The following is a 21,406-nucleotide window of genomic DNA, read 5'->3' as shown; positions in this document are numbered from 1 at the left end:
TTACACTACAAATGCAAGAGGAGTTCAACATTGATCTCGCCACACATAGTAGCTACAACACGAGATTGCTTGTGGCATTCACGGAGGTGCTGACCGCAATGGAACGCCGCTTCTGGGCTCGGGAAACAAGCACTGAGTGGTGGGATCACATCATGATGCACGTCTGGGATGATGAGCAGTGGCTGCAGAACTTTCATATGAGGAAAGCCACGTTCATGGGACTGTGTGAAGAGCTCACCCCAGCCCTGCGGCGCAAGGACACGAGAATGAGAGCTGCCCTGTTGCTGGAGAAGCGCGTGGTGATTGTGGAAGCTGGCTACTCCAGATTGCTACCGATCGGTTGCTAACCAGTTCGGAGTGGGAAAGTCTACCTTTGGACACGTGTTAACGGAAGTCTGTAGGGCCATTAATCATATTCTGCTCTGAAAGACCATGACTCTGGGCAAAGTGCATGACATTGTGGATGGCTTTGCACAAATGGACTTCCCTTACTGCAGAGGGGCGATAGATGGCATGCATATTCCAATTCTGGCACCAGACCATCTAGCCTCCAAGTACATTAATCGGAAGGGGTATTTCTCAATGGTTCTCCAGGCACTTGTGGATCACTGTGGGAGTTTCACAGACATTAACGCAGGCTGGTCCAGAAAGGTGCATGACACAAACATCTTTCGGAACATTGGCCTGTTCAGGAAACTGCAAGCAGGGGGTTTCTTCCCAGATCAGAAGATCGCTGTAGGGGAAGTCAAAATGCCCACTATGATCCTGGGAGACCCCGCCTACCCCTTAATGCCATGGCTTATGAAGCCATATACAGGGAACCTTGACAGCAGAAAGGAGTGGTTCAACAACAGGCTGAGCAAGCACAGAATGAATGCTGAGTGTGCTTTTGGCCATTTAAAGGCCCACTGGTGCTGCCTATATGGGAGGCTGGACCTGGCCAATGACAATATATAGCCATGTGCAGTATGCTCCATCATAATTGTGAAGGGAAGGGTGAAAGTTTCACTCAGGGCTGGACCACTGAGACTCAGCGCCTGGAGGCTGAATTTGAACAGCCAGAGACCAGGGCTATTAGAGGGGCGCAGCACGGGGCCATAAGGATCAGGGATGCCTTGAGGCAGCAATCTGAAGCTGAAGTCCACTAATATTTGTTGCTATGCTTGGGAGTGCAGTGCTTGTAATGCTAAGAGGTGATTGTGATCGGTGCAGATGATTCATTGTGAAGGTTTAAGAAAATTGCCTGTTGCTTTTCAGGTCTCTGTTTGCTTTCAGTTGATGGAATAAAGACTGCTTTCAAACCAACACAATTATTTTATTAAAAAACAACTGGAGGAGAGAGACAAACAAAAAAATACATCCCTGCTGAGGAGGATGGGGGAAGGGAAGGTCCCAAGAGGATGTGGGGTCCCGGGACGGTTAAAGATTTGTGTATGTCCAGGTATCCTATGCAACCTTGTCCTTTGGAGTACAATGCAGCGGGTACTGTTCTTCAGCAGGGCTCAACTACAGAGGGATGGGTGTTGAGTGCAGTGGGTACTGGAAGTCCACAGGGCTGGACTGTGACGGGATGGGAGTGGAATGCAGCGGGTACAGACTGGAGCCAGGAGGTTGATAAGAGTGTGTTGGCAGTGTCCAGGGGAGCATAGGAAAGTGTTTTGTGACAGCAGCTGCAGGGGTGGGCAGGCGCAGAGCTGCTAATAGCTCCTGGAATGTGTCCGCTTGGCACTCCATAATGTTTGAGCTGCTCCGTGGCTTCATTCTGGCATGCCACAACATTCTCCTTCTGTCCCACCACTCCTTCAATTCACGTTTTTTGGCCGCAGAGTGCATCATGACATCACGCAGAAAGTCCTCTTTAGTTTTTCGTGGCTGCTTTCTAATTCTGTGCAGCATTTCAGCTGGCAATAACAAAAAGGGAATATGGGCTCCCAAGGTCATCTCTGTGAAGCCAAAATGCAACGTTTTACAGAAGCAGTGTTGTTTGCAATACAGAGACCACTGATTCGGTGATTTAAAACACAGCAACTATTCACATACCTGTCACTGGCTGACCCCAGGCAAGCACACATGAGCCACAAAACCCCCAGGTGAGTAACTGCAGGGGCAGGGGAAATCACTCTTCCTGGACCCTGCTGTACACTGGGCATGTGGCTCTTGGGGAGAGCCAGCACTGTGTGTGGGGGGCCTTTTAATCATTCCTGTCCCCACATTTTCCACAGGCTATATTCCTTATGGAAGATATCTTGAGGCTGAGGGTGAGCAGGGAATCAAGGGAGGGTCTTCTCCAAGACTGTGGCTCCATGAGGGTTTTGTGGAGATCCGTGAGGCAGATTCCCATGAAGTGAGCGAGTCAATCAACACCCTGTTCCGCTGCTCAGACTAGGCATGTGGTGGTACGCACATCATACAAACACAAGACTGCTTTCTTCAACCCTCCAGTCCCCAACAACTCGCTTCAGCAATTCCCAGAATCAAAGCCACTTACCCCGGGCCTCCTCTCCTGTTTGCGCTTCACCAAGCTCCAACTGCTGTGACTGGCTAGCCTCCCCCGGGATAGAGAAGAGCTCCTGGCTGCATGCATCTCTGGCCTCCGAGTTGTCCTCTGCCTCTGGGTCCCCCTCCCCCTCCTCGTCCAAGATTTCCTCTTCCTGGCTTGGTGCACTCTTGACTGGCACATGAACCTCCGAAGTATCCACAATGGTCTTCACAGTGGAGGTAGAGTTGCTGGCAGGTATTGCATCCAGCTCTCTGTAGAACCGACAGCGCGTGGGTGCAGCACCAGAGCGGCGGTTTGCTTCTGGTGCCTTGTGGTCGGCGTTCCGCAGCTCCTTCACTGTTACCCTGCGCTGCAGTGTGTCCCGGTCATGGCCTCTTTCTGTCATGCATCGTGAAATCTGTCCGTAGGTATCTTAATTCCTATGGCTGGAGCACAGCTGGGACTGGACAGCCTCCTCTCCCCCAAATGCTGATGTCCAGAAGCTCGGCATTGCTCCAAGTGGGGGATCACCTGGCGCGTGGAGCAGGCATGGCCACCTGGAAAGATGCACTGAGACCCCTGCACGCGTCACTGAGCAAACAGGAAGGGGACTTTCAATATTCCTAAGGAATTTAAGGGGCGGGGGGCTCATGGTTGGCCACCTGAGGGCAGGGCAGTAGAGCTCAAACCGATGACCAGAGAGGTGAGAACAGGCATTGTGGGACACCTCCCGGAGGCCAATTGCAGCGCTGTCATCGATCAGGATGTCTACACTGGCACCGCAGTGCTGTAGCCCTGGTGCAGAAAGCTGCACGCCTCTCGTCGGGGGGGGGGGGGTTATAGCACCATGTGCTGCGACTGCAGTTTCTGCGCACTAAGTGGCTTGGCCGTGTGTACACCTCGGGAGTGACGCTGAAAAAAGCTGCTTTATTGCACAGAAACTTGCCAGTGTAGACAAGACCTAAACGTAAAGCTTCCAAAAACAGATACTGCTACTCGTTTGTGTTAAGACTGGGGAAACGTGTAAAATTATATCAAAATTCTACTTTCTTTTCTGGAGTTTTGTACCCTGAATCAGCATATCAAAATTTAAAAATTATATGGGAAAATGTAAGGATGGGAAAAAATAAGAAATTTATTTCAATTCACTTCTACAGTAGGATGATATTTCCAAGCATGCATTTAGAAATGAAAGTGAAATCAAAGTAATGCCTCAAAACCTGTTCAGTACACATTGAACACTGTTTAAATTGTATGGATAGGATGTGAGACCTACTAGGGAGTTGAATTCAACTATTATCTTGCATGAAAGTCTGTCCAATTTTTTTTTTATCTGATCAACTGGCTACAAGGATGTAATTTGAGACACAGCTCATTGTTGGCCCCATCTGATGCCCCATTCTTCCATGGGTATTGGATAAGGCATTTTAATATACACATCACTTACTCTGCCTGAATTTTTCTTAATTTGCAGCCATTACAACAGGGTTATCCAGTGATAAAAGGCTCATTGTATTAAAACAGCACCAAATTCAGTCTTTGAGGCTGGAACTTGCATTTTGCAGTGACTGCCTGTTTTTTTGTTTGTTTTGTTTGTTCTTTTTTATAAGCAAGGATATATTAAGCATAACTAACTCCTTTTGGCCAAACTCTGCTTTTCTGCATGGTTGAAAATGCAGAGTACCCCCCTGACCTCCGTAGAATTGCTCTGAATTTAAAATGATGATTAGTGGAATTGAGAACATAATTTGGCCTCTTGCATTTAACCTAGTTGGACAGAATACATTGAAAGAAGGTCTGGTTTAAATCCCAAACATCTGTTAAAAGTTGTGTTAACAGTTTAAAAAAAAACACAAACAAAAACAAATGCAGGGGTGAAATTCTGGCCTCACTGAAATCCATTGGGAGTTTTGCCATCGATTTGAATGGGGCCAGATTCCATGATAGATACTTAGACAATTTATCAAGGTAAATCTGACACTTTATGATTAACTGATTAACATAAATGGTTCGGTTAGGAATGCCTATATACTTTTTCTGTTTTAAAATGTATTTTGCAGTTTATTATACAGAATTCTCCATTTAATGCTACTGTTTTCACGAGAATTATCTTCTGTTCTCCATCAATAAAGTTGTATAGGGTTTTGGATATTCCTGCATATTTTCTACATCTATTCTAAATAAGTCCTACTGCTTATTTGCATGTACTTGATTTTTCTTTATATTTAAAAAAAAAAAGGTAATAAAAATGAAAAAAGGTACCACTCCACCCCAAATATAAAGTTTAAAAGAAAATCCATGACCATTATTCATTACTCTTAGAATTGCCTATGACATTTCATATTGCCTATTGCATCTGTATTTTTGGCTTGATAGTGCCTGCCTTCACTCTTGAGAATAAACCTTATGTTAGTAGTTCTGATGGAGTCAATGGGGCTAACTGCACAAGGAAGGCTGGAAGGATTAGTTCCTTCTAGCCTGATCCAGTGCCTGCTGAATTTGCTGAGGTCCTTCTACTGACTTCAGTTAGGCCCCTAATGCTCAAAAGTTAACACTTATTATCTGTCACTGTATTTCCTTTGCTATTTTTCTTGGCAGTTGAGGACAGAAAGGAGCTTGCAGAAAGTGCTCAGAACACTGTAGAATTGGGCACTTAATGAGAAAGGAAATGGCATCTCCCTGAACTCAGGATCACTTAATTTTTGAAGGTATATCTTTTTACATAGTTTACAACATCCATATTTCTCAACTGCTATAATAGCAAAAACAAAACAAAACAAGAACAACAAACACCCACCCACCAAAACCAAAAAAATCTGGCATTTTCTTTTAATAAAATGCTACCAAAACTTGATTGTATTAAGATTTCTTATATCATATATCAGTCCATTTGGCAAAACATTCCAGATCTCTGATTTCTGGTAGCACAGTGCATGGTGGTGTAAATTCACAGAAAGCTGCACTCATCAGCAAATCAGGAGCTTGATAAATAAATATAACCTGAAATCAGACCTCAGTGTATGATTTTTACGTTCCCCAACTTACCTTAATATAAAAGTTTATAAACAGAATAACCAGTGTGGCCATGTATGAAGACTGGAACATGAGGCAACCAAAAGGAAATCCACATGGCTTCACAGCTGCACTAAGAGTGTGGATAATGGTGAGCAGAAATTGAATCTGTAAAAGATAGATCAGACATTTTATTTATATAAATTTAGATGAGATTATTTTTGGGGGGGTTATTACTATTTGAGCATTTTCAGGAAAGAGGATGGTGATCATTTAATCAGGTATTTCCTATGCATTCTCCATATTATAATTTTTTTTAGTTTGTGAGCGTTATGTTGGGGGCATTGTTCTGAGGCTGTAAGAATTATTTTCATATAAGGTCTAAAGAATTAAGGGTTGGCATTTTATAGATACTTTTGAAAACACAAGTTTTCTTACAGGACTGGCTGGCAAACTGGTAGCTATTCTCTTTTAATGGGGCTGTGATGTCCCCTAGAACACTTTGTGCCACCTACAGCATCATCTTTAAAGCAGAACCTGAGAGAAACCTGAGGAATATCTGAGACCTGAGGAAGCCATTTCAGAAGACTGAGCTAAAAATGGAACATCCATTTTAAAAGCGAAACTAGAAGTCTGGGTCAGGTAAAGAACTGTGTTTGTAGGTGTAAGAAGACAGCAAATAAAGCAGAAATGAGATGGGGAGGGGAGCTGCAAAAGATCTCACTTTTTTGGATTACCAAACACGGCCTAATTAGCTGGATCATATGACCCTGTTCAACCAACTGAATTATGGGGTACTTCCTGGAACCAATGTACTGCATATAGTTTATTTAGAATGAGGCATTCTTCTGTTTTAAGTGTGCAGGAAAACAAATATTGTATGACTTGAAAAAGCTTTGCATCAGCTACTTAGACCTAAGATGCACTCCTGATTCCAAGAATACACATTTTCACAAGACCATTTTAGAGCTTTTTTGCTAGTGTCTGTTCCCAAAATAAGAATAAAGAAGCCTTCTTTAACATGCAAATGTGTAGAGAACATGCTTCTACCAGTAAGGAGCACAGCATGATATGTTTTTGAAACAGCATAATTCTCGATGTATTAATGCTGACTACAAAGGGCACATGTCTGGATCCAGTACACAAAGCCTAAAGCAGATTTTTCTAAATCAGAGAATGTTTGTCTTGTGCTCTTGCATCTTTCTGTGATTCTGCATTTTCTTCTTGTACTATGGTTACATTTCCTGCTTTGGAGAAACTTTGATGCATCTCAGTAGCTGATGCAAAGCTTTTTCAAGTCATACAATTTTAAAGCTCTATAGGAAAGTTGACTGAGCTGTATATCATCTTAATAATTAATAGCTTTTATGACTTTTTAATCAGTGGTGCATTTCCCATGATTTAGTAGTGTCCATTTTCTATGAAGAAGGCCATAAATAATGGGGGGGAGGGTTTACGACCTATTGAGTGTCTCCTAGAATCACTACTGAATACTATCTTCCCTCACTGAGTAATATGGTGTACTGTTCATGACACAGAAGCCCATTTGTGGTTCGTTATCCTGTGTTAGCAACTCTTACAGGCAAAGTAGGTGAAATAATAAATTTTTTATTGGACCAATTTCTGTTGGTGAGGCAGACAAGCTTTTGAGCTTATACAGACGAGCTCTGTGGAGCTCGAAAGCTTCTCTCTCACCAGGTAAAAAGATATTACCTCAACCACCTTGTCTGTCTAATATCCTGGGACTGACACAGCTACAATAACACTGTAGAAAGCAACACTTGTGAGGCCTGACATACTTATTACACCTCACACAATGGTATCATGATATTTATTTAAAAGGTAGCATGTAATGTATCATTCGAAATCTAATATCTTACTGATACATCATTAATATTCTTGAGTAATGTATGTGGTGTGTATTAAGTGTGATGGCTATATGCTGAAACAATGACTAAAATGTGTTTAAGCCAGGTCTGGCAGGGAGAGTTGGCAAATAGGTCTGCCCTATACAAAGGAATGCTTGGTCAACAGGCAGAGAGAGTGAAGGTCCATTTACATATTAGGTAAACAAAGCTATCAAGCTAACAATCGGGTGCAGATAGTCTCTAGAAGGAAAGAGAAACTTTATCTGAGCTATATGGACGGGGTCTGAACCTCAAGTGACCAGCAATTGAATCAACTAATTAATAATACAGTAATGTATACAAAGTTAATCAAATAAGCTGTTTTATGAAAGCCTATGACACACTGGTGCTTAATATATTTATATAAACACTGTAGGGAATTATGGATACTCCTTGATATTAGACTTCACAGTCTGTGTCCAATCAAAGGGAGAAACAGGTCTCTGCCAGACAGGTGGGATCAGCAGAGCTATTTACCTGTCTCCTATGTAAATTTAAGAATTGTAGAATCAAAACAATGGAAACTCTCTACTTCATCCTGCCTCTTGAAACTAGGTCACTGAACTTTGAAAGATCTAAGCAAAGACCGAAACCATCTTTGGCATCCATCGCTAGACAGACCCAAGCTCTCTTGCAAGCTGATTAGAAATGGGTCCTTTGACCAGCAGGGTGGTGAATTTCTGGGAACTGAATATAGGTGAGAGAGCTGCTTAGGCAAAGATCTTTCACCTGGGGAGACTACATCTTGTACTTCTGTGGAAAGTCCTGACTGAGGAAAAGTCAGCCATGGCTGGGAAGGAGGACAGTTTGGTGAGATCAACTATCTTGAATAAAGTCTATACCTAACTAAACTAAGTTCTAGAGTTTTAGATGCATGTTTTCACTATTTGCATGTAACCATTTAGATCTGTTTTATTTTTACTATAAACCAATTCAGTGATTTGTTTGAAGGGAAGGGTTATTTACCCCAGTTAAATTAATCTACAATGTGCTTTTGTCTGTCTTTAAAGGATCAACTAACTTTATTTCTCTGAGTGGTTCTGGAAAGGGCCAGACGCTAAAGGGTACATGGTTTTGGGAAAATACAGGACTGGGAGTGTGTTCGGGTCAGTCTGTTAGTAGTAACCAAGGCTGGTGGAAGCCATGGTGAGACTGTTGTGCTGCAGGCTGGCTGCGAGAGTCAGAGTTGCTGATCCAGGCATGTATGGCACACAGACGCTTAAGATGTGACCTGCATGCTTGTATGCTAGCTGCTGTCATCCAGGTTGTGAGGCACAACAGTAGGGCATTTCAGGCACCCAGGGTTACAGGACAGGTGGTGACACAGCCTCACACTGGTCTTAATTGTGCCCCCAAACATGAGACTGTCAAAGTATACTGCATTGCACTGTTGCTACATTTGAATCTTTACTGGCTCAATCCTGGAAAGTACTGCACACAGTGAACTTCTATTGATAGCAAGAATTAGGCCCATTGTATTTACTTCCAAATGAATCCTAAGATTTTTACCCTTAAACAAATACAGAATATAGGCCAGATTTTCTTTTAAATGAAAGAAGAGATTGGCAGCCAAAAAAAGTGTGCAAATCTTTCTTTTATGCTGACAAGTTAGAGTCCACTTTTAAAAAGCTTGACTCTGACAGTAATCCTACAAGGTTAAAACAATTAAAATCAGAATTAAACCATAAGTAGAATCAATGTGCTATGTTAAAAACAACAATATCAACAACAACAACAAAAAACTTGGAATGAAAATGGCTGTTAAGGTAGGTGCAAAACTCAATTTCACATCCTTAGCCTTAATAGTAAGGTTTTGTATCTCTTAAGTCAAGTTAATATGTCTGCCTTTTTGCATTTATGAACATGTTTCACTTAAAGAATGGTTCTTCTCTTAAAAGTTACTCTCTAAAAATGGCACAAGAGGAGGAGGGCACATTGACTGTTTCTCAGTGATGCCAAATAGTACCTGAAAACTTCACAAGTAAAAGGATGTTTGTTCATTTGTGTGTGTGTGTGTGTGTGTTTAACTTCTGTTAGTACAGATAGGTCAAGCTGGATTCTCACTGGCTCATGTATCACCAACAACAAGGATTCTACAGTAGAACCTAGCTAACAATCCTAGTGGTCTTGTGTGAGCCAGAGCTGTATTGACTTTGCAGCTCTAACGGGAGTAAAAAGCAATAAAAACATCATCAGTGAAGTAAGCAGTTGTAACTGAATAAACTGAGGGAGTAAGTCTAATGTATGTAGTTATTTTGCAGAGAAGAACCACACTTTAAAAGCCACAGTAATTGGATATTCTATCCTCATGCTTAAATAACTTGCTAAGTACTTCAGTCCTGTTCCACTCTGTGAGTTCAGTTCAGATGAATTAAGATAGTATTGAATAAACATATTCCTTATGAAAATTGGCTCCATAGACCCTGTTCAGATCTTGATCCACATTAAGTTTATTCTAGTGTTTGAGGCTGAATTTGGATTTGACAGCACAATTTGAATTTGATCATACTGAACCCCTCTGAGGTTTTTTCCACCAGATTGCTGCTTTTGGATCCGATCTGGAAACAAAGACTTTGGGGTTGAATTTGGGTACAGGAATTTGAATCAGAGGTCCTTCCTCTCCCACATTTCAAAAGATTTATATTCAAGGTTACAGTTTTATGCCACCTCTTTGGACAAAAAACATCTATTCGAAGTAAAGAGAAAGTGAAATATAAATGTACCAGTTGTGCCTGAGTGAGGTATTTCTTCCACCACAGATACTTGCGCATGGAAGGAATGACGGAAAATCCATAGTAGGAGTACATGAGAACATGGATAAAACTATTCAAGGTGGGTCCAAAGAAACCTGTAAGAATCCAACAAAGAAAACATTTTATTCAGTGGTATCACTGGGGGTGGGGTGAAGGACTTTCCCTCCCTGTAAATTGTAAGAACATGTTTCCTGGTAAACTTTTACTGATCACTAGCATTCTACCACTGCATCTAGTAATAATCCTCTGTACCTTTTTCTTTTTCTTTTCTCACTTCTGGTCTTGGACTTGCACTGGATTCAACACTAGGGATTGCTCACCTTCCCTTCCCCGCCCCACCACAAAAAAGTCTTACTGTGACACGTTCCATTGGTACCAGCTAGCAGAGCGTTCACTCTTCTTTGCAAGCAACTCCTGTCTCAGACATGGCACACACAGTGCTTTCATTGTAGTTATCCATGAAGTCTAGCATGTGCTATCGGTACTGAAAGCCTGTAATTTATCGATACTCATAATCATTGTGGGATGTGTGTACGGGGAATAGTTAAGGAACAATGTAACTATACTGAAAATTACACCCTTATGGTCTTGGAATGAAAGTGGTTTACAAGGAGAATGTCTCAGTGATGACTAGTTTAAGCAGGAGGGAATTGTTACCACTGTTCCCTCTAAGCTGTGCGTGTGAGCGCGCGCACACAGATCCTAAACCCTGCGCACACGGCGAAACACCACACGCACAAAAATTTGCACAGAAGCACAACAATTTGCACAGAAGACCTTTTTTGCACACACGGCCTGTCCAAAATTTGCACAGAAGAAATTTTTTGCACACACGGCCTGTCAAAAATTAGAGGGACCATTGGTTGTCACCCCTCCCAGGCTAATATGTAATGCATTGCTTCATTGTCCATCGTTGCACCAATACAGAAAAGTCAATGGAAGCCATCAAAGATAAACTATAAACATTGAAAGCACTTGGAAGTGAAAAGGAACAATGTGACAGCCTGGGGATCACATTCTCTGTGAATAAAAACTGATTGAGTATATCACAGGATGGAGAAAAATATGCTGGATCCACTCGCTGAGGAGGTACCTTTATGAGTGGGGGTGCTTCTTGAAAGATTGGGTCGTGGCTCTTTGGAACTAGCAAGCGTTGCAAAAGACTGAACTTTAGGGTGAGAATCGACTCTATTAAATAGTAAAGGGGACTATTAATAAATGTAGGTCCTAGTTTGTGTTTTATGATTTTGTGATGTGTGTAACCATTTGTTTCCATGGCTTATACTTGCTTCTGATTTGAATCTCTATCCTTTCTTAAACCAGTTTCCTTTTGTTTTACTGTAACTGAACTCAAGTGCTGTTCTTGGTACAGAAGCAGTTTTCTAAGGTAAAATGGGTAAATTGGGGCACACTGCTCCTTTGAGAATGGAGGCTCTGGGATTTCTGGGGGTATCCAGTGACTGCTTACCACAGGTGGACACTTTGAAGGGACTCAAAGGCTGGGGTACATCTATTGTCAACCTGCAGGGCTGGTATAGAGGAGAGTGCTAGAGTGGCTGACAGGCTGGTTGTGTTGGGGAGCTAATGCCTAGCTGGCACAGGCAAGTCTCCCTCATGCGGGAGGTGAGTGGGAACAAGGTGACTCAGCCATGGATGCCCTGAGAAGTGCCTCATACACCCAGCTTTTCTTCTTTCCTTAGTTTCTTTTTATTTGATGTCATAGGCTGTATATTTTACTCTGTGCTTCCTCTCTCCCTTCTTCCTTTTTATTTTCTAGATTGTAGGCCATCCCTTCTTTGTTCTAAAAATCCTTTGTCTTGTCATTCTAAGCTCTAAATACTCAGCTATTTTAGATTATTATGTTGTAATAAACAGCAGCCTAATGCCCCGGGAAGATAAAAGAAAATGCACAACTCCCATTACTAAACACAGCTGTGAGAGCTTTACTCTGTGTCTGACTACAATTCATGTACTCGAGCAAATTCTGTTGCCTTAATTGAGGAAAAACTTTCATTGACTTCAGTGAGTGCTTTGCTTACTTAAGGACTGCAGAATTTGGGTCTAAACAATATTTCACCATTACAATCAATTGCAGTAACTGAATATTATTCTAGCATTCTGTATGATGTGGATAAATTACCGTGTACGCTTTTGCCGAGATAGTTGAGCGGGAAGTAGCAATATTGCTGAGTTACATGTGTTCATTCTGTTAGTAGAATGTTCAGCAGCTACAGAACAAGTTAACATTTGGTCAGAGATCCTATCGGTCTGATTCTTGTGACACAAGGCCCTCTCAGTGCCTACTGACCACGGGTGCAGGGGCTACATAGGGTTTTACAGGAATTCCCTTAGTCATGTATGCGCATAATAATTCACTAAAGGATGACACGTAAGATCTTCACCGCGAGCCAGTAGCCCACTGGTTGACGTAATCGTTGCAAAATGCATGTAGGAGTAATATTTAAGGACTTATGTCTCTATACTGAAAATTGTGTTTTTAAGGCCTTGGAGTTAAGGCAAGTCTCCAGGAGGTGACATGCATCGGACACGTTCCTTTCAGCGAGGCGGTAACAGACACTCGCCTCCCTGTCTGGTGATGAGTGTATTGTGTGTTGTCTACCTCACAATGGAGACCTATTTGCTGACTGAGGGCTTCTCTGAGGGATGTAACTTGCGTTGCTCTGGGGGGTGTCCTGTTCACATCCCTGAGCGACACAAGTTACAGTGACATAAGCAGTGTCCACACTGCACTATGTCAGCAGCAGAGGCTCTCCTACCGACATAGCTTCCGCCTCTTGTGGCGGTGGAGTAATTATGCCGACAGAAGAGCCCTTTCCCGTTGGCATCGCATGTCACCAGACACGCTACAGCAGCACAGCTGCACCCACGTAGCATGGTAGTATAGACTTGCCTTGAGCTTAGGTTCCAGCTGTAAGTTGTAAAATCTACAAGACAGAATTTACAGGAAGAAACAAAGTACCAATAGGTGTCCTGTTTATGAATGAAAACAAAGGATGTGACTTGGATATCTTAGGAAGCAAAGAACACACTGGGTCCTTCACCTAAGAGACCTGCTGCGCTGATACATTGATATCTATGTAAGCAGGGTCTCAGTGAGCTGTCCCCTGACATCCAATGATGAACTGGGGGAAAAGCCTTGAGGAGCAGACCATATTTGCATTGACACACTCACTCTCCCTAGGTATTCAGCAGACAGCTGCTTTGCTAAAGTGATCAAGTTTGGCTGGTTTGGGGTTACAATTCACTTTACTCATACAATAAGGATAATACTAAAGGGCAGCAGAACTGTACTTCGCATGCCCTGATTAAGGGGGTCACCCTAAACTGAAACTCACTTGCTAAGCAGGGGCTAAGGATGTCAAATCCCAGTGAAAATGAGATGGGGGTGGGATGGGTGTTCCTATCTGATGGTACAGATTCTGCCTAAAAAGTCCTAGACACCTTTTGAGCCTCTCCTCTTCAGGGTCTAAGGACAGAGCTGATTGGACTCAACTGAGAGTTCTTGTTTCTGTGCAGTAGTTACTGGAGTTGAAATCACTAATGAGCAGATCTAGAGGCTAAGCCTTAGACCTGGTGTGGAGACAGTGTTGCAATGAAAGATAATGGAGAGAGAGAGCAGCTGAGTTCCCCCTACTCGGTAAGATCACTAAGAGCTGGGTTTTGTGGTGGACCCTCAGAATGCAACACTGCAGAGGTAGTGAGTGGCATGTATCAGCAAAGACAGCAGCAGCAGAGCTGAGTGGTGGCAGACGACAGCAGCAGAGGTGGGAGTGAGCGGCCAGTTGCGGCAGAGATAACAGTAGCTGACCAAAGACAACCAATTGTGAGCGGAGTGCAGTAGAGGACAAGGGGAGTAGTGTATTAAAGGGACATTTGTTTCCTGTTAGGTGGGAAACTGAGGAAAAGGACATGACCCAACATACTGCGGGGTGGGTGTTTGCTTAGGGTTAGATGCTTTCAGATTGTGGTTGCTGTGTTTTCCCAAATGAATGCTGGGTTGCCGTTCCCTTTTTAATAAGTTTTTTCTTTTGTTACACACAGACTTGGCATTTGCGAGTGGGGAAGTACTGCCTCTTAGGTGGGGTGGTTAGTTTTTCCAGGTTACTGCGTGGGGCTTGAGCATGGTTCTGGTTTGTACTGGTAAGAGGAACGCCCCTATATGTTAAACCTTGTCTTGTTACAGACTCCACTTGGCAGAAAAGTTACAGCAAAGCACTGTGGGTTAAGCGGAGAGGGGATCTCAGCTGGAAGAGTTAAGCAGTGAATCTGAATATGGTGAGTGTCCAGCGGAACGGGCTAGACATTCCAGAGAGATGCTTGGGGTGGGGGGCTCAAGGGTTGCAATGTGCCCCGTATGAACCTGTAAAGAGACAGCAGAACCTGTGAGGCTTAGAGGCAATTGCTTGTGTTGCATGTGGCCGGTGGAGCTGGGGAGCTGACTTCCAGCAGGCACGGACAAGGCATCCTCACGTGAGGGGCAGGTGGAAGTGAGGTGCCTCAAAACCTGGGGTAGCCCGGGAAGCATCACCATTCTCCTCTGTGTTGCAATTATGCTGCTGTAAAAGTGAACAGAGTGGAGAATCAGGTCCTGTGTGTTAACCATAGAAGAGAGCACAGAAGCTGGCATGTCCATTGCCTCGCCCATGAGCAGTCCTTGATACCTGTACAAAGCATGTGTAAATCACTGCCAAATCACAATTCTCCACAGGGTCTGTGGGAGCATTTTACACCTACTTCAAACAATCAAAGTGACTGCACTAGGCAGTGGAGATTTGGATCCTACACTATTAAAAATAAGAACTTAACACATTACTTTAAAAATAGAGCTGCTGAATTTTGTATAGGTTGAGATAACTTTTTCTGAGGGATGTGGGAACCAACGCTTAAAAACTAAGTTTAAAACATTAATTTTCTTTTCAACTTAGATGACAAGGCTACAGAAAAAAATCACTCAATTTACCCACTAACAAGATCGTACTTGATTTGATGCTAGAAATAATTCTCCACTTTCAACTCTAATCCAGAATGCAGAGAGAGCAGTCTAACTATCACTATTTCCCTTGGGTATGGGAGGAGACGGTGACAATTTCCAGTCAAGATGAACATGATCTGATAATAGCAGATATATTCCACAACATAATTATTATACCTGACTTTTGATGTGCAGTGAGCTAGAGAAGGCCAATTTTCTGTCACAAAGACGTCTGGTTTCACTTGGATAAAATGCACATTACTCTGCATCACTGTGACTTCCTACCAACTATGTAGTCACATTTCAGGTCTTCAAAATAGGACTTTAAAACAAGCCAAATTCATGAATGTAGGGTCTGTGATTCAAAGAGAGGAATGTTTTTAAGAGACCGTGAATGTATTAGGGCATGGCTACACTGGAAACTTCAAAGCGCTGCCATGGGAACGCTCCTGCGGCAGCACTTTGAAGTGCGAGCGCGGTCCTTTTGTTGTGTTGTTGATTGTTCATGCTCCTGAGCCAGCAAGTTAGAGCGCTATAAAATGTAAGTGTAGACAAGCCTTCACATTTACACTTCCAAGTACAGGGTGTACTCTGATACTGATTTCTCATCAGTTTCATAACAGTGTGACTCCATTGCACTTCAGTAGAGTTAATTCTGATTTACTTTTGTATAAGTGAGAGCAGACTTAGTCCCCTTCTCTCCTAACAGTCCAGACCTCATATGAGGTTAAGGCTGAATCCTCTTCCCATAGAAATGGGTGGAAATTTTTGCTACTGACTTCAAGGGGAGCAGGATCAGGCCCTTACCTATTCAAAACAAGGACTTGAGAATGATAGTTCTTGACTTGTCAAAGGTTGGGTGACAAATGCAATTACGATTCCTCAGGAGTGTGTGAAGTTGAAAAGTTAAATAACTTTTTAAAATATTCACAAGAAATAGGAACACTTGAGAGGGAAGCATAAACCTTCACTAAGGTAATAGCAGCTCCTCATCGGCAAACAAACTGGGCTTTGCCTACCCTGGATGGAGTTTGAATATTCTCTTTATTGCTATATAGTGGTTTTGAGTACACTTTTTTTTTCAGTTTGGCCTGCGTACTTCTAAATGTCTTCAAATCAGTTATGCTGGTCACAGATGCTTAGTTACACATTTATAAATGAAAGATCTTGCTAGTGCAAGAAGGCAAAAATTTATAAGCATTTGAACGTTGTGCTATACAGCAGGGGTGAAATTCCCATTGACTTCATTATTTTGCCTTAAGTATCTTATGGGACAGATTCTTCTCTCAATTATACTATTTGAGGGAGATACACTTGCATAAAACTGGTTTGAGGAGAATCGGGTCCTATCTATCAGTCTAGGCACTTTATACTGTGCTCATTACTAGGGCACCGGGTCTGTCACAGATTCTGTGCCTTTCCATGACCTCCATGACTTCTGCAGGGGCCAGTGTGGCTGAGCTCTGTGCCGCCCAGGCAGCTGGCTCCAGGGCCAGCTACTTGGGCGACCCTGGGAACAGCCTTACCAGCTGCTGCTCAGGAGGCCCTGGGCAGCTGATCCTAGGGACCACCTGAGCAGTGGTCCCAGGGGCAGCCAGAGCAGCTGCTGCTCGGCAGCCCCTAACAGTGGTCCTGGGGCAGCCTCTGACACCTGGTGCCGCTGGCCCCAGCCCCCTGCCCAAGCAGCACCCTCCTGGCCCCCCCAGCAGCGGTCCTGGGGGTGGCCAGAGCAGCCGCTGCTCAGCAGCCCCTAGCAGTGGTCCTGGGGCAGCCTCTGACAGCTGGTGCCGCTGGCCCCAGCCCCCTGCCCAAGCAGCACCCTCCTGGCCCCCCCAGCAGCGGTCCTGGGGGTGGCCAGAGCAGCTGCTGCTCAGCAGCCCCCGTCAGCTGGTGCCACTGGCCCCAGGGTGCCCCCCCCAATCAGTGGACCCCCGCAGCAGTGGCCTCCTAGGGAATCCCCCTAAGCAGTGCCTCCCCAGCAATGCCCCCCGCCAAGATTTAGTCACGGGTATTTATAGTATAAGTCACTATAAATACACTGGAGGGCAGGGATAGGATACAGAGGGACCTAGACAAATTGGAGGATTGGGCCAAAAGAAATCTGATGAGGTTCAATAAGGATAAGTGCAGGGTCCTGCACTTAGGACGGAAGAACCCAATGCACAGCTACAGACTAGGGACCGAATGGCTAGGCAGCAGTTCTGCGGAAAAGGACCTAGGGGTGACAGTGGACGAGAAGCTGGATATGAGCCAGCAGTGTGCCCTTGTTGCCAAGAAGGCCAATGGCATTTTGGGATGTATAAGTAGGGGCATAGCGAGCAGATCGAGGGACATGATCATCCCCCTCTATTCGACATCGGTGAGGCCTCATCTGGAGTACTGTGTCCAGTTTTGGGCCCCACACTACAAGAAGGATGTGGATAAATTGGAGAGAGTCCAGCGAAGGGCAACAAAAATGATTAGGGGTCTGGAACACATGAGTTATGAGGAGAGGCTCAGGGAACTGGGATTGTTTAGTCTGCAGAAGAGAAGAATGAAGGGGGATTTGATAGCTGCTTTCAACTACCTGAGAGGTGGTTCCAGAGAGGATGGTTCTAGACTATTCTCAGTGGTAGAAGAGGACAGGACAAGGAGTAATGGTCTCAAGTTGCAGTGGGGGAGGTTTAGGTTGGATATTAGGAAAAACTTTTTCACTAGGAGGGTGGTGAAACACTGGAATGCGTTGCCTAGGGAGGTGGTGGAATCTCCTTCCTTAGAAGTTTTTAAGGTCAGGCTTGACAAAGCCCTGGCTGGGATAATTTAATTGGGTATGGGTCCTGCTTTTGAGCAGGGGGTTGGACTAGATGAGCTCCTGAGGTCCCTTCCAACCCTGATATTCTATGATTCTATTCTATGATTCACGGGCAAGTCACAGGCCATGAATTTTTTTTCTTGCCCTTGACCTGTCCAGGTCTTTTACTAAAAATACCTGTCACTAAATTGTAGCCTTATTCATCACTGTAGTATCTGAGCATGGAGCAATAGTTTGGTGGCCTGGTAGTCTGTGATCCTGAGCACTCACAATTCTTTATTATTTCAATGCTCAGCACCTCTAAAAATAAGCCCATATGACTCTATACTCACCTTGACTTTTATAGGGATTTGTGAATAATTCTGCAGATAGCTATTATTACTATTAACGTGATTGACATGCATAGCTGTGTGCAAATTCCCTACATCTACCCCCTTAACATACTGATGAGAAAATGACAGAACCACTTACTTTGTCCACAAGGGATCCAGTTCAGAACACACCACCAGATGTTAAACATAGTGGCATGATGATATACATGAAGGAAAGTAATTTGACTGTTTTTCTTCCTCAGTACAAAGAAAATAGTGTCCATGAATTCAATTACTTTGGAAAAATAATACCACCACAACACCTTGGCCACCTGTATGAGCAAGAGAAAGAGAAATAAAGGTCTGTCCGTAAAGGGCTAAATTCTGCAACCCTTAATCAGTCCTTGCTCTCACAAAATTCCCACTGAAGTCATTTTCCCATTGATGAAAGATGGCAGGATTTGGCCAAAAGTTTCTTGTTCCCTAAGTACACTTAGACCTCTAATCTGTTTTGCATGTAATAAAGATTTTTCTGAACAGATGTCAGTTAAAAATACCTTCTGATCTAAACTTCCACAGTAAGGCTTTCTAATTGCTCTTCATCTGTATCAAAAAGTTACAATAGCCTTTTTCTAGGGGGCTTTACAGGCAGATACTGGAGTGGGAAGAATGTGAAGCACAATGAACTAGTGGGATACTTGGGGACTGTTGCTATTGGAATACTTTTCAAACATGATCTGAAAAAAAAATGACTATTTTAAATGTGTTGTAATATACAAGTTCTCAAAAGAGTAATTAAAGTAGGCAGTCAGCATAATCCATTATTAAAGCCCCCTGGACACAATGGAGCAGATCCTCCATAGGGAGGTATGCCAATTAATAATATTTTAGTTTCACAGGACCCTTAAAGCAGGGTATGGCAGTGAGATTCACAGAGTCTATAAAACAAGGGGGAGCAAAAAAATTTTATAGCAGTAGTATCTCCCAGTGAGGAACAGGAAAAACATCACATAGGTGGGAAAATGTGTCTGAGTGACCCTTGCAAGCCAAAATGTGGAAAGTCCTAGAGAAGGAGAAAGGGGGCCAAAATGGAGGAATGGAGTGAGTGTTGGGGTGAAAAGGAAGAGTGATTAATTATATCAGGTGAGAGAGTTCATGGAGAATTTGGAACAGTAGAAGGACAAAACTTTGAATTTTAAGGTGTGTAATAAGAGTCAAGGCTAGAGATGAACCGAAGATGCAAAATCTGGATCCAAGCATTCCCGGAGTTCAGGTTGGTTCAGGCACTGGTTTGGACCCATAAGAACCCAAATTTGCTTGGACAATTTCACCATAGGTTTTTAATTAAAGGATTTATGTTTTCCATAGAAAACATTTCCATTTTGTATTGGCATCTGTTCTGATAATTAATGATGCAACGCCAGATGAGCCAGAAATGTTGGAAATAAACTTTTGTAAAAGCCTTTCCAGACCAAAAATATACTTCTCACATTGTTCTCTACCCTATAGAGGGGAATGAGGACACATCCAACCTGGATCAGCACATACATATCCCACTGTGTAACAAACAGAAATAAAATTGTTTTAAAAAAATCCTAAAGCCTAAAATCTAAATAGGCCAGTGATGCAAGGGAATAGCACCTAAGCCTATAGAGAAATAGACCACAACATCTTTTCGTTACTGAGTTGCTGTTTCTGCCTCACCCGGATATCAGCTTCTCCTGCGCTGGCAAGGTTCTGACACTGTAAGTTATAGCCTCCTTCCCAACTGGAGAGAATAAGCTGGAACAAAACAGACAGAAAATCACTCAACAAAAGTATTCATTCATATTCCTCTGTGCTTCTGCTCAGCATTGCAGTGGAAATGGCACAGAATTTGGGCCACTGCCGATTCATCCCACGAACAGATGCTATTAAAATAGTCTATTTCCATATATCAGAATAGGGTTCTGTTCTGGAATTAAAAGGTTAGAAGGTGGTGATGGAAATACACAATGCAACAAACCCGGCCTCTCTCATTTTGTTGGACTTGAAACTTCAAACCTATCATAGATAGGCTGTCATTTCTAACAGTGCTGCTCAACCTGCAGCTCTTTAGGAAGTCATGTGCATCTTTTGTAGAGATCCTACGTTTTGAGTAGACCTGTTCTATCTGACACACGCAGGGCAGCAGGAGAAGTGCTAAACAGATTATTGGTGCAGCCAATATCTTTCCCTGTTCCTCCAAATAAACTGAAAGTGTATTTGGGCTGGGGAAGGAAGGAGAGAATATATGTTTTCCCATATCATTTATTTACATATATAATCTCCCAGGAGACGAGAGTACATATTGTACTAATGAAGTGGCAAAGAGTCTTAAAGTAATTCCATAGGAGTATCCTGATGCTGCATTAAAGTGTCACATGAATACGTGATGGGTTAACACCATGCAACGCTACAAAACAAATTCAGCAATGCAAAGGGTATCGCTGTGATTATTTTGTGGGTCTCTGGAAGTCCACGCAGGGGAAAGTAAGCACAGCTCTTCCAGAATCAAAGACCAATGGGGGTGACTAGACAAATCCACTCAGGCTGTAACACCTCCAGGGAGGTACAGCCACCTGTAGAGGCTTGCATGTACTGGTTCAAACTGGATTCTCCGGAGACTATCAAACAAAGGACTTTGGGATAAATAGCCTGAATTTAAACTGATTTAAGGCCTTCTTTCTGTTCCAGAAAATGGTCAGAACCACCTGTCAAAAGGAGGGGGTCCAATTCTTGTGGAAGGATTAGAAGGACTGTCACTGACCAGAGCCCTTGTTAGATTTACTGGGGTGATCTCTGTTAAGCTTATTAGCATGCATGTAGCGTCTTCTATTCTTACTATGTTTGCTCTGTAAAACTTTCATCTTAAGAATAAATGTACTTGTGTGGTAATTTATAACTGTGGGCAACTGTGCTGTTTATAGCCTCTGAGGAGAAAGCAAAGTGCAAACACACAAACCTGTTTAGGTGGTTTGGCTTTCTGGGGAACTCGCAGTGTTGGCAAGGAACTATGCAGTCTGGAAAAACCTTGCTCAGTGGAGAGAGAGTCTTGGGTCTGAATCCAAGAGAGGTGATGGCTGAGGAGCCAGAAACCTAGAAAGGGTGTCCTTACTGTACTGCAGAGGGGGGATACCGG

The 21,406-nt window shown here is 43.3% G+C and overlaps 1 protein-coding gene across 2 annotated transcripts in view; it reads right to left on the bottom strand.

The window, feature by feature from the left end:
• Positions 1–21,406, bottom strand: part of ELOVL2 (ELOVL fatty acid elongase 2) — a 55,708-nt gene that overhangs the window by 5,771 nt on the left and 28,531 nt on the right. For both annotated transcript variants that reach the window (XM_073332061.2, XM_078851622.1), the window contains 4 exons: positions 19,951–20,028; positions 18,407–18,578; positions 10,122–10,246; positions 5,525–5,659 (listed from right to left, as the gene is read on the bottom strand). In XM_073332061.2, the coding sequence (XP_073188162.1) occupies positions 5,525–5,659; positions 10,122–10,246; positions 18,407–18,578; positions 19,951–20,028 (510 nt within the window). The remainder of the gene's footprint in view (positions 1–5,524; positions 5,660–10,121; positions 10,247–18,406; positions 18,579–19,950; positions 20,029–21,406) is intronic.

The sequence above is a fragment of the Lepidochelys kempii genome, chromosome 2 (genome assembly GCF_965140285.1).
Source record: "Lepidochelys kempii isolate rLepKem1 chromosome 2, rLepKem1.hap1, whole genome shotgun sequence".
Lineage (NCBI taxonomy): Eukaryota > Metazoa > Chordata > Testudines > Cheloniidae > Lepidochelys > Lepidochelys kempii.
This window is presented reverse-complemented; position numbering and strand designations above follow the sequence as displayed.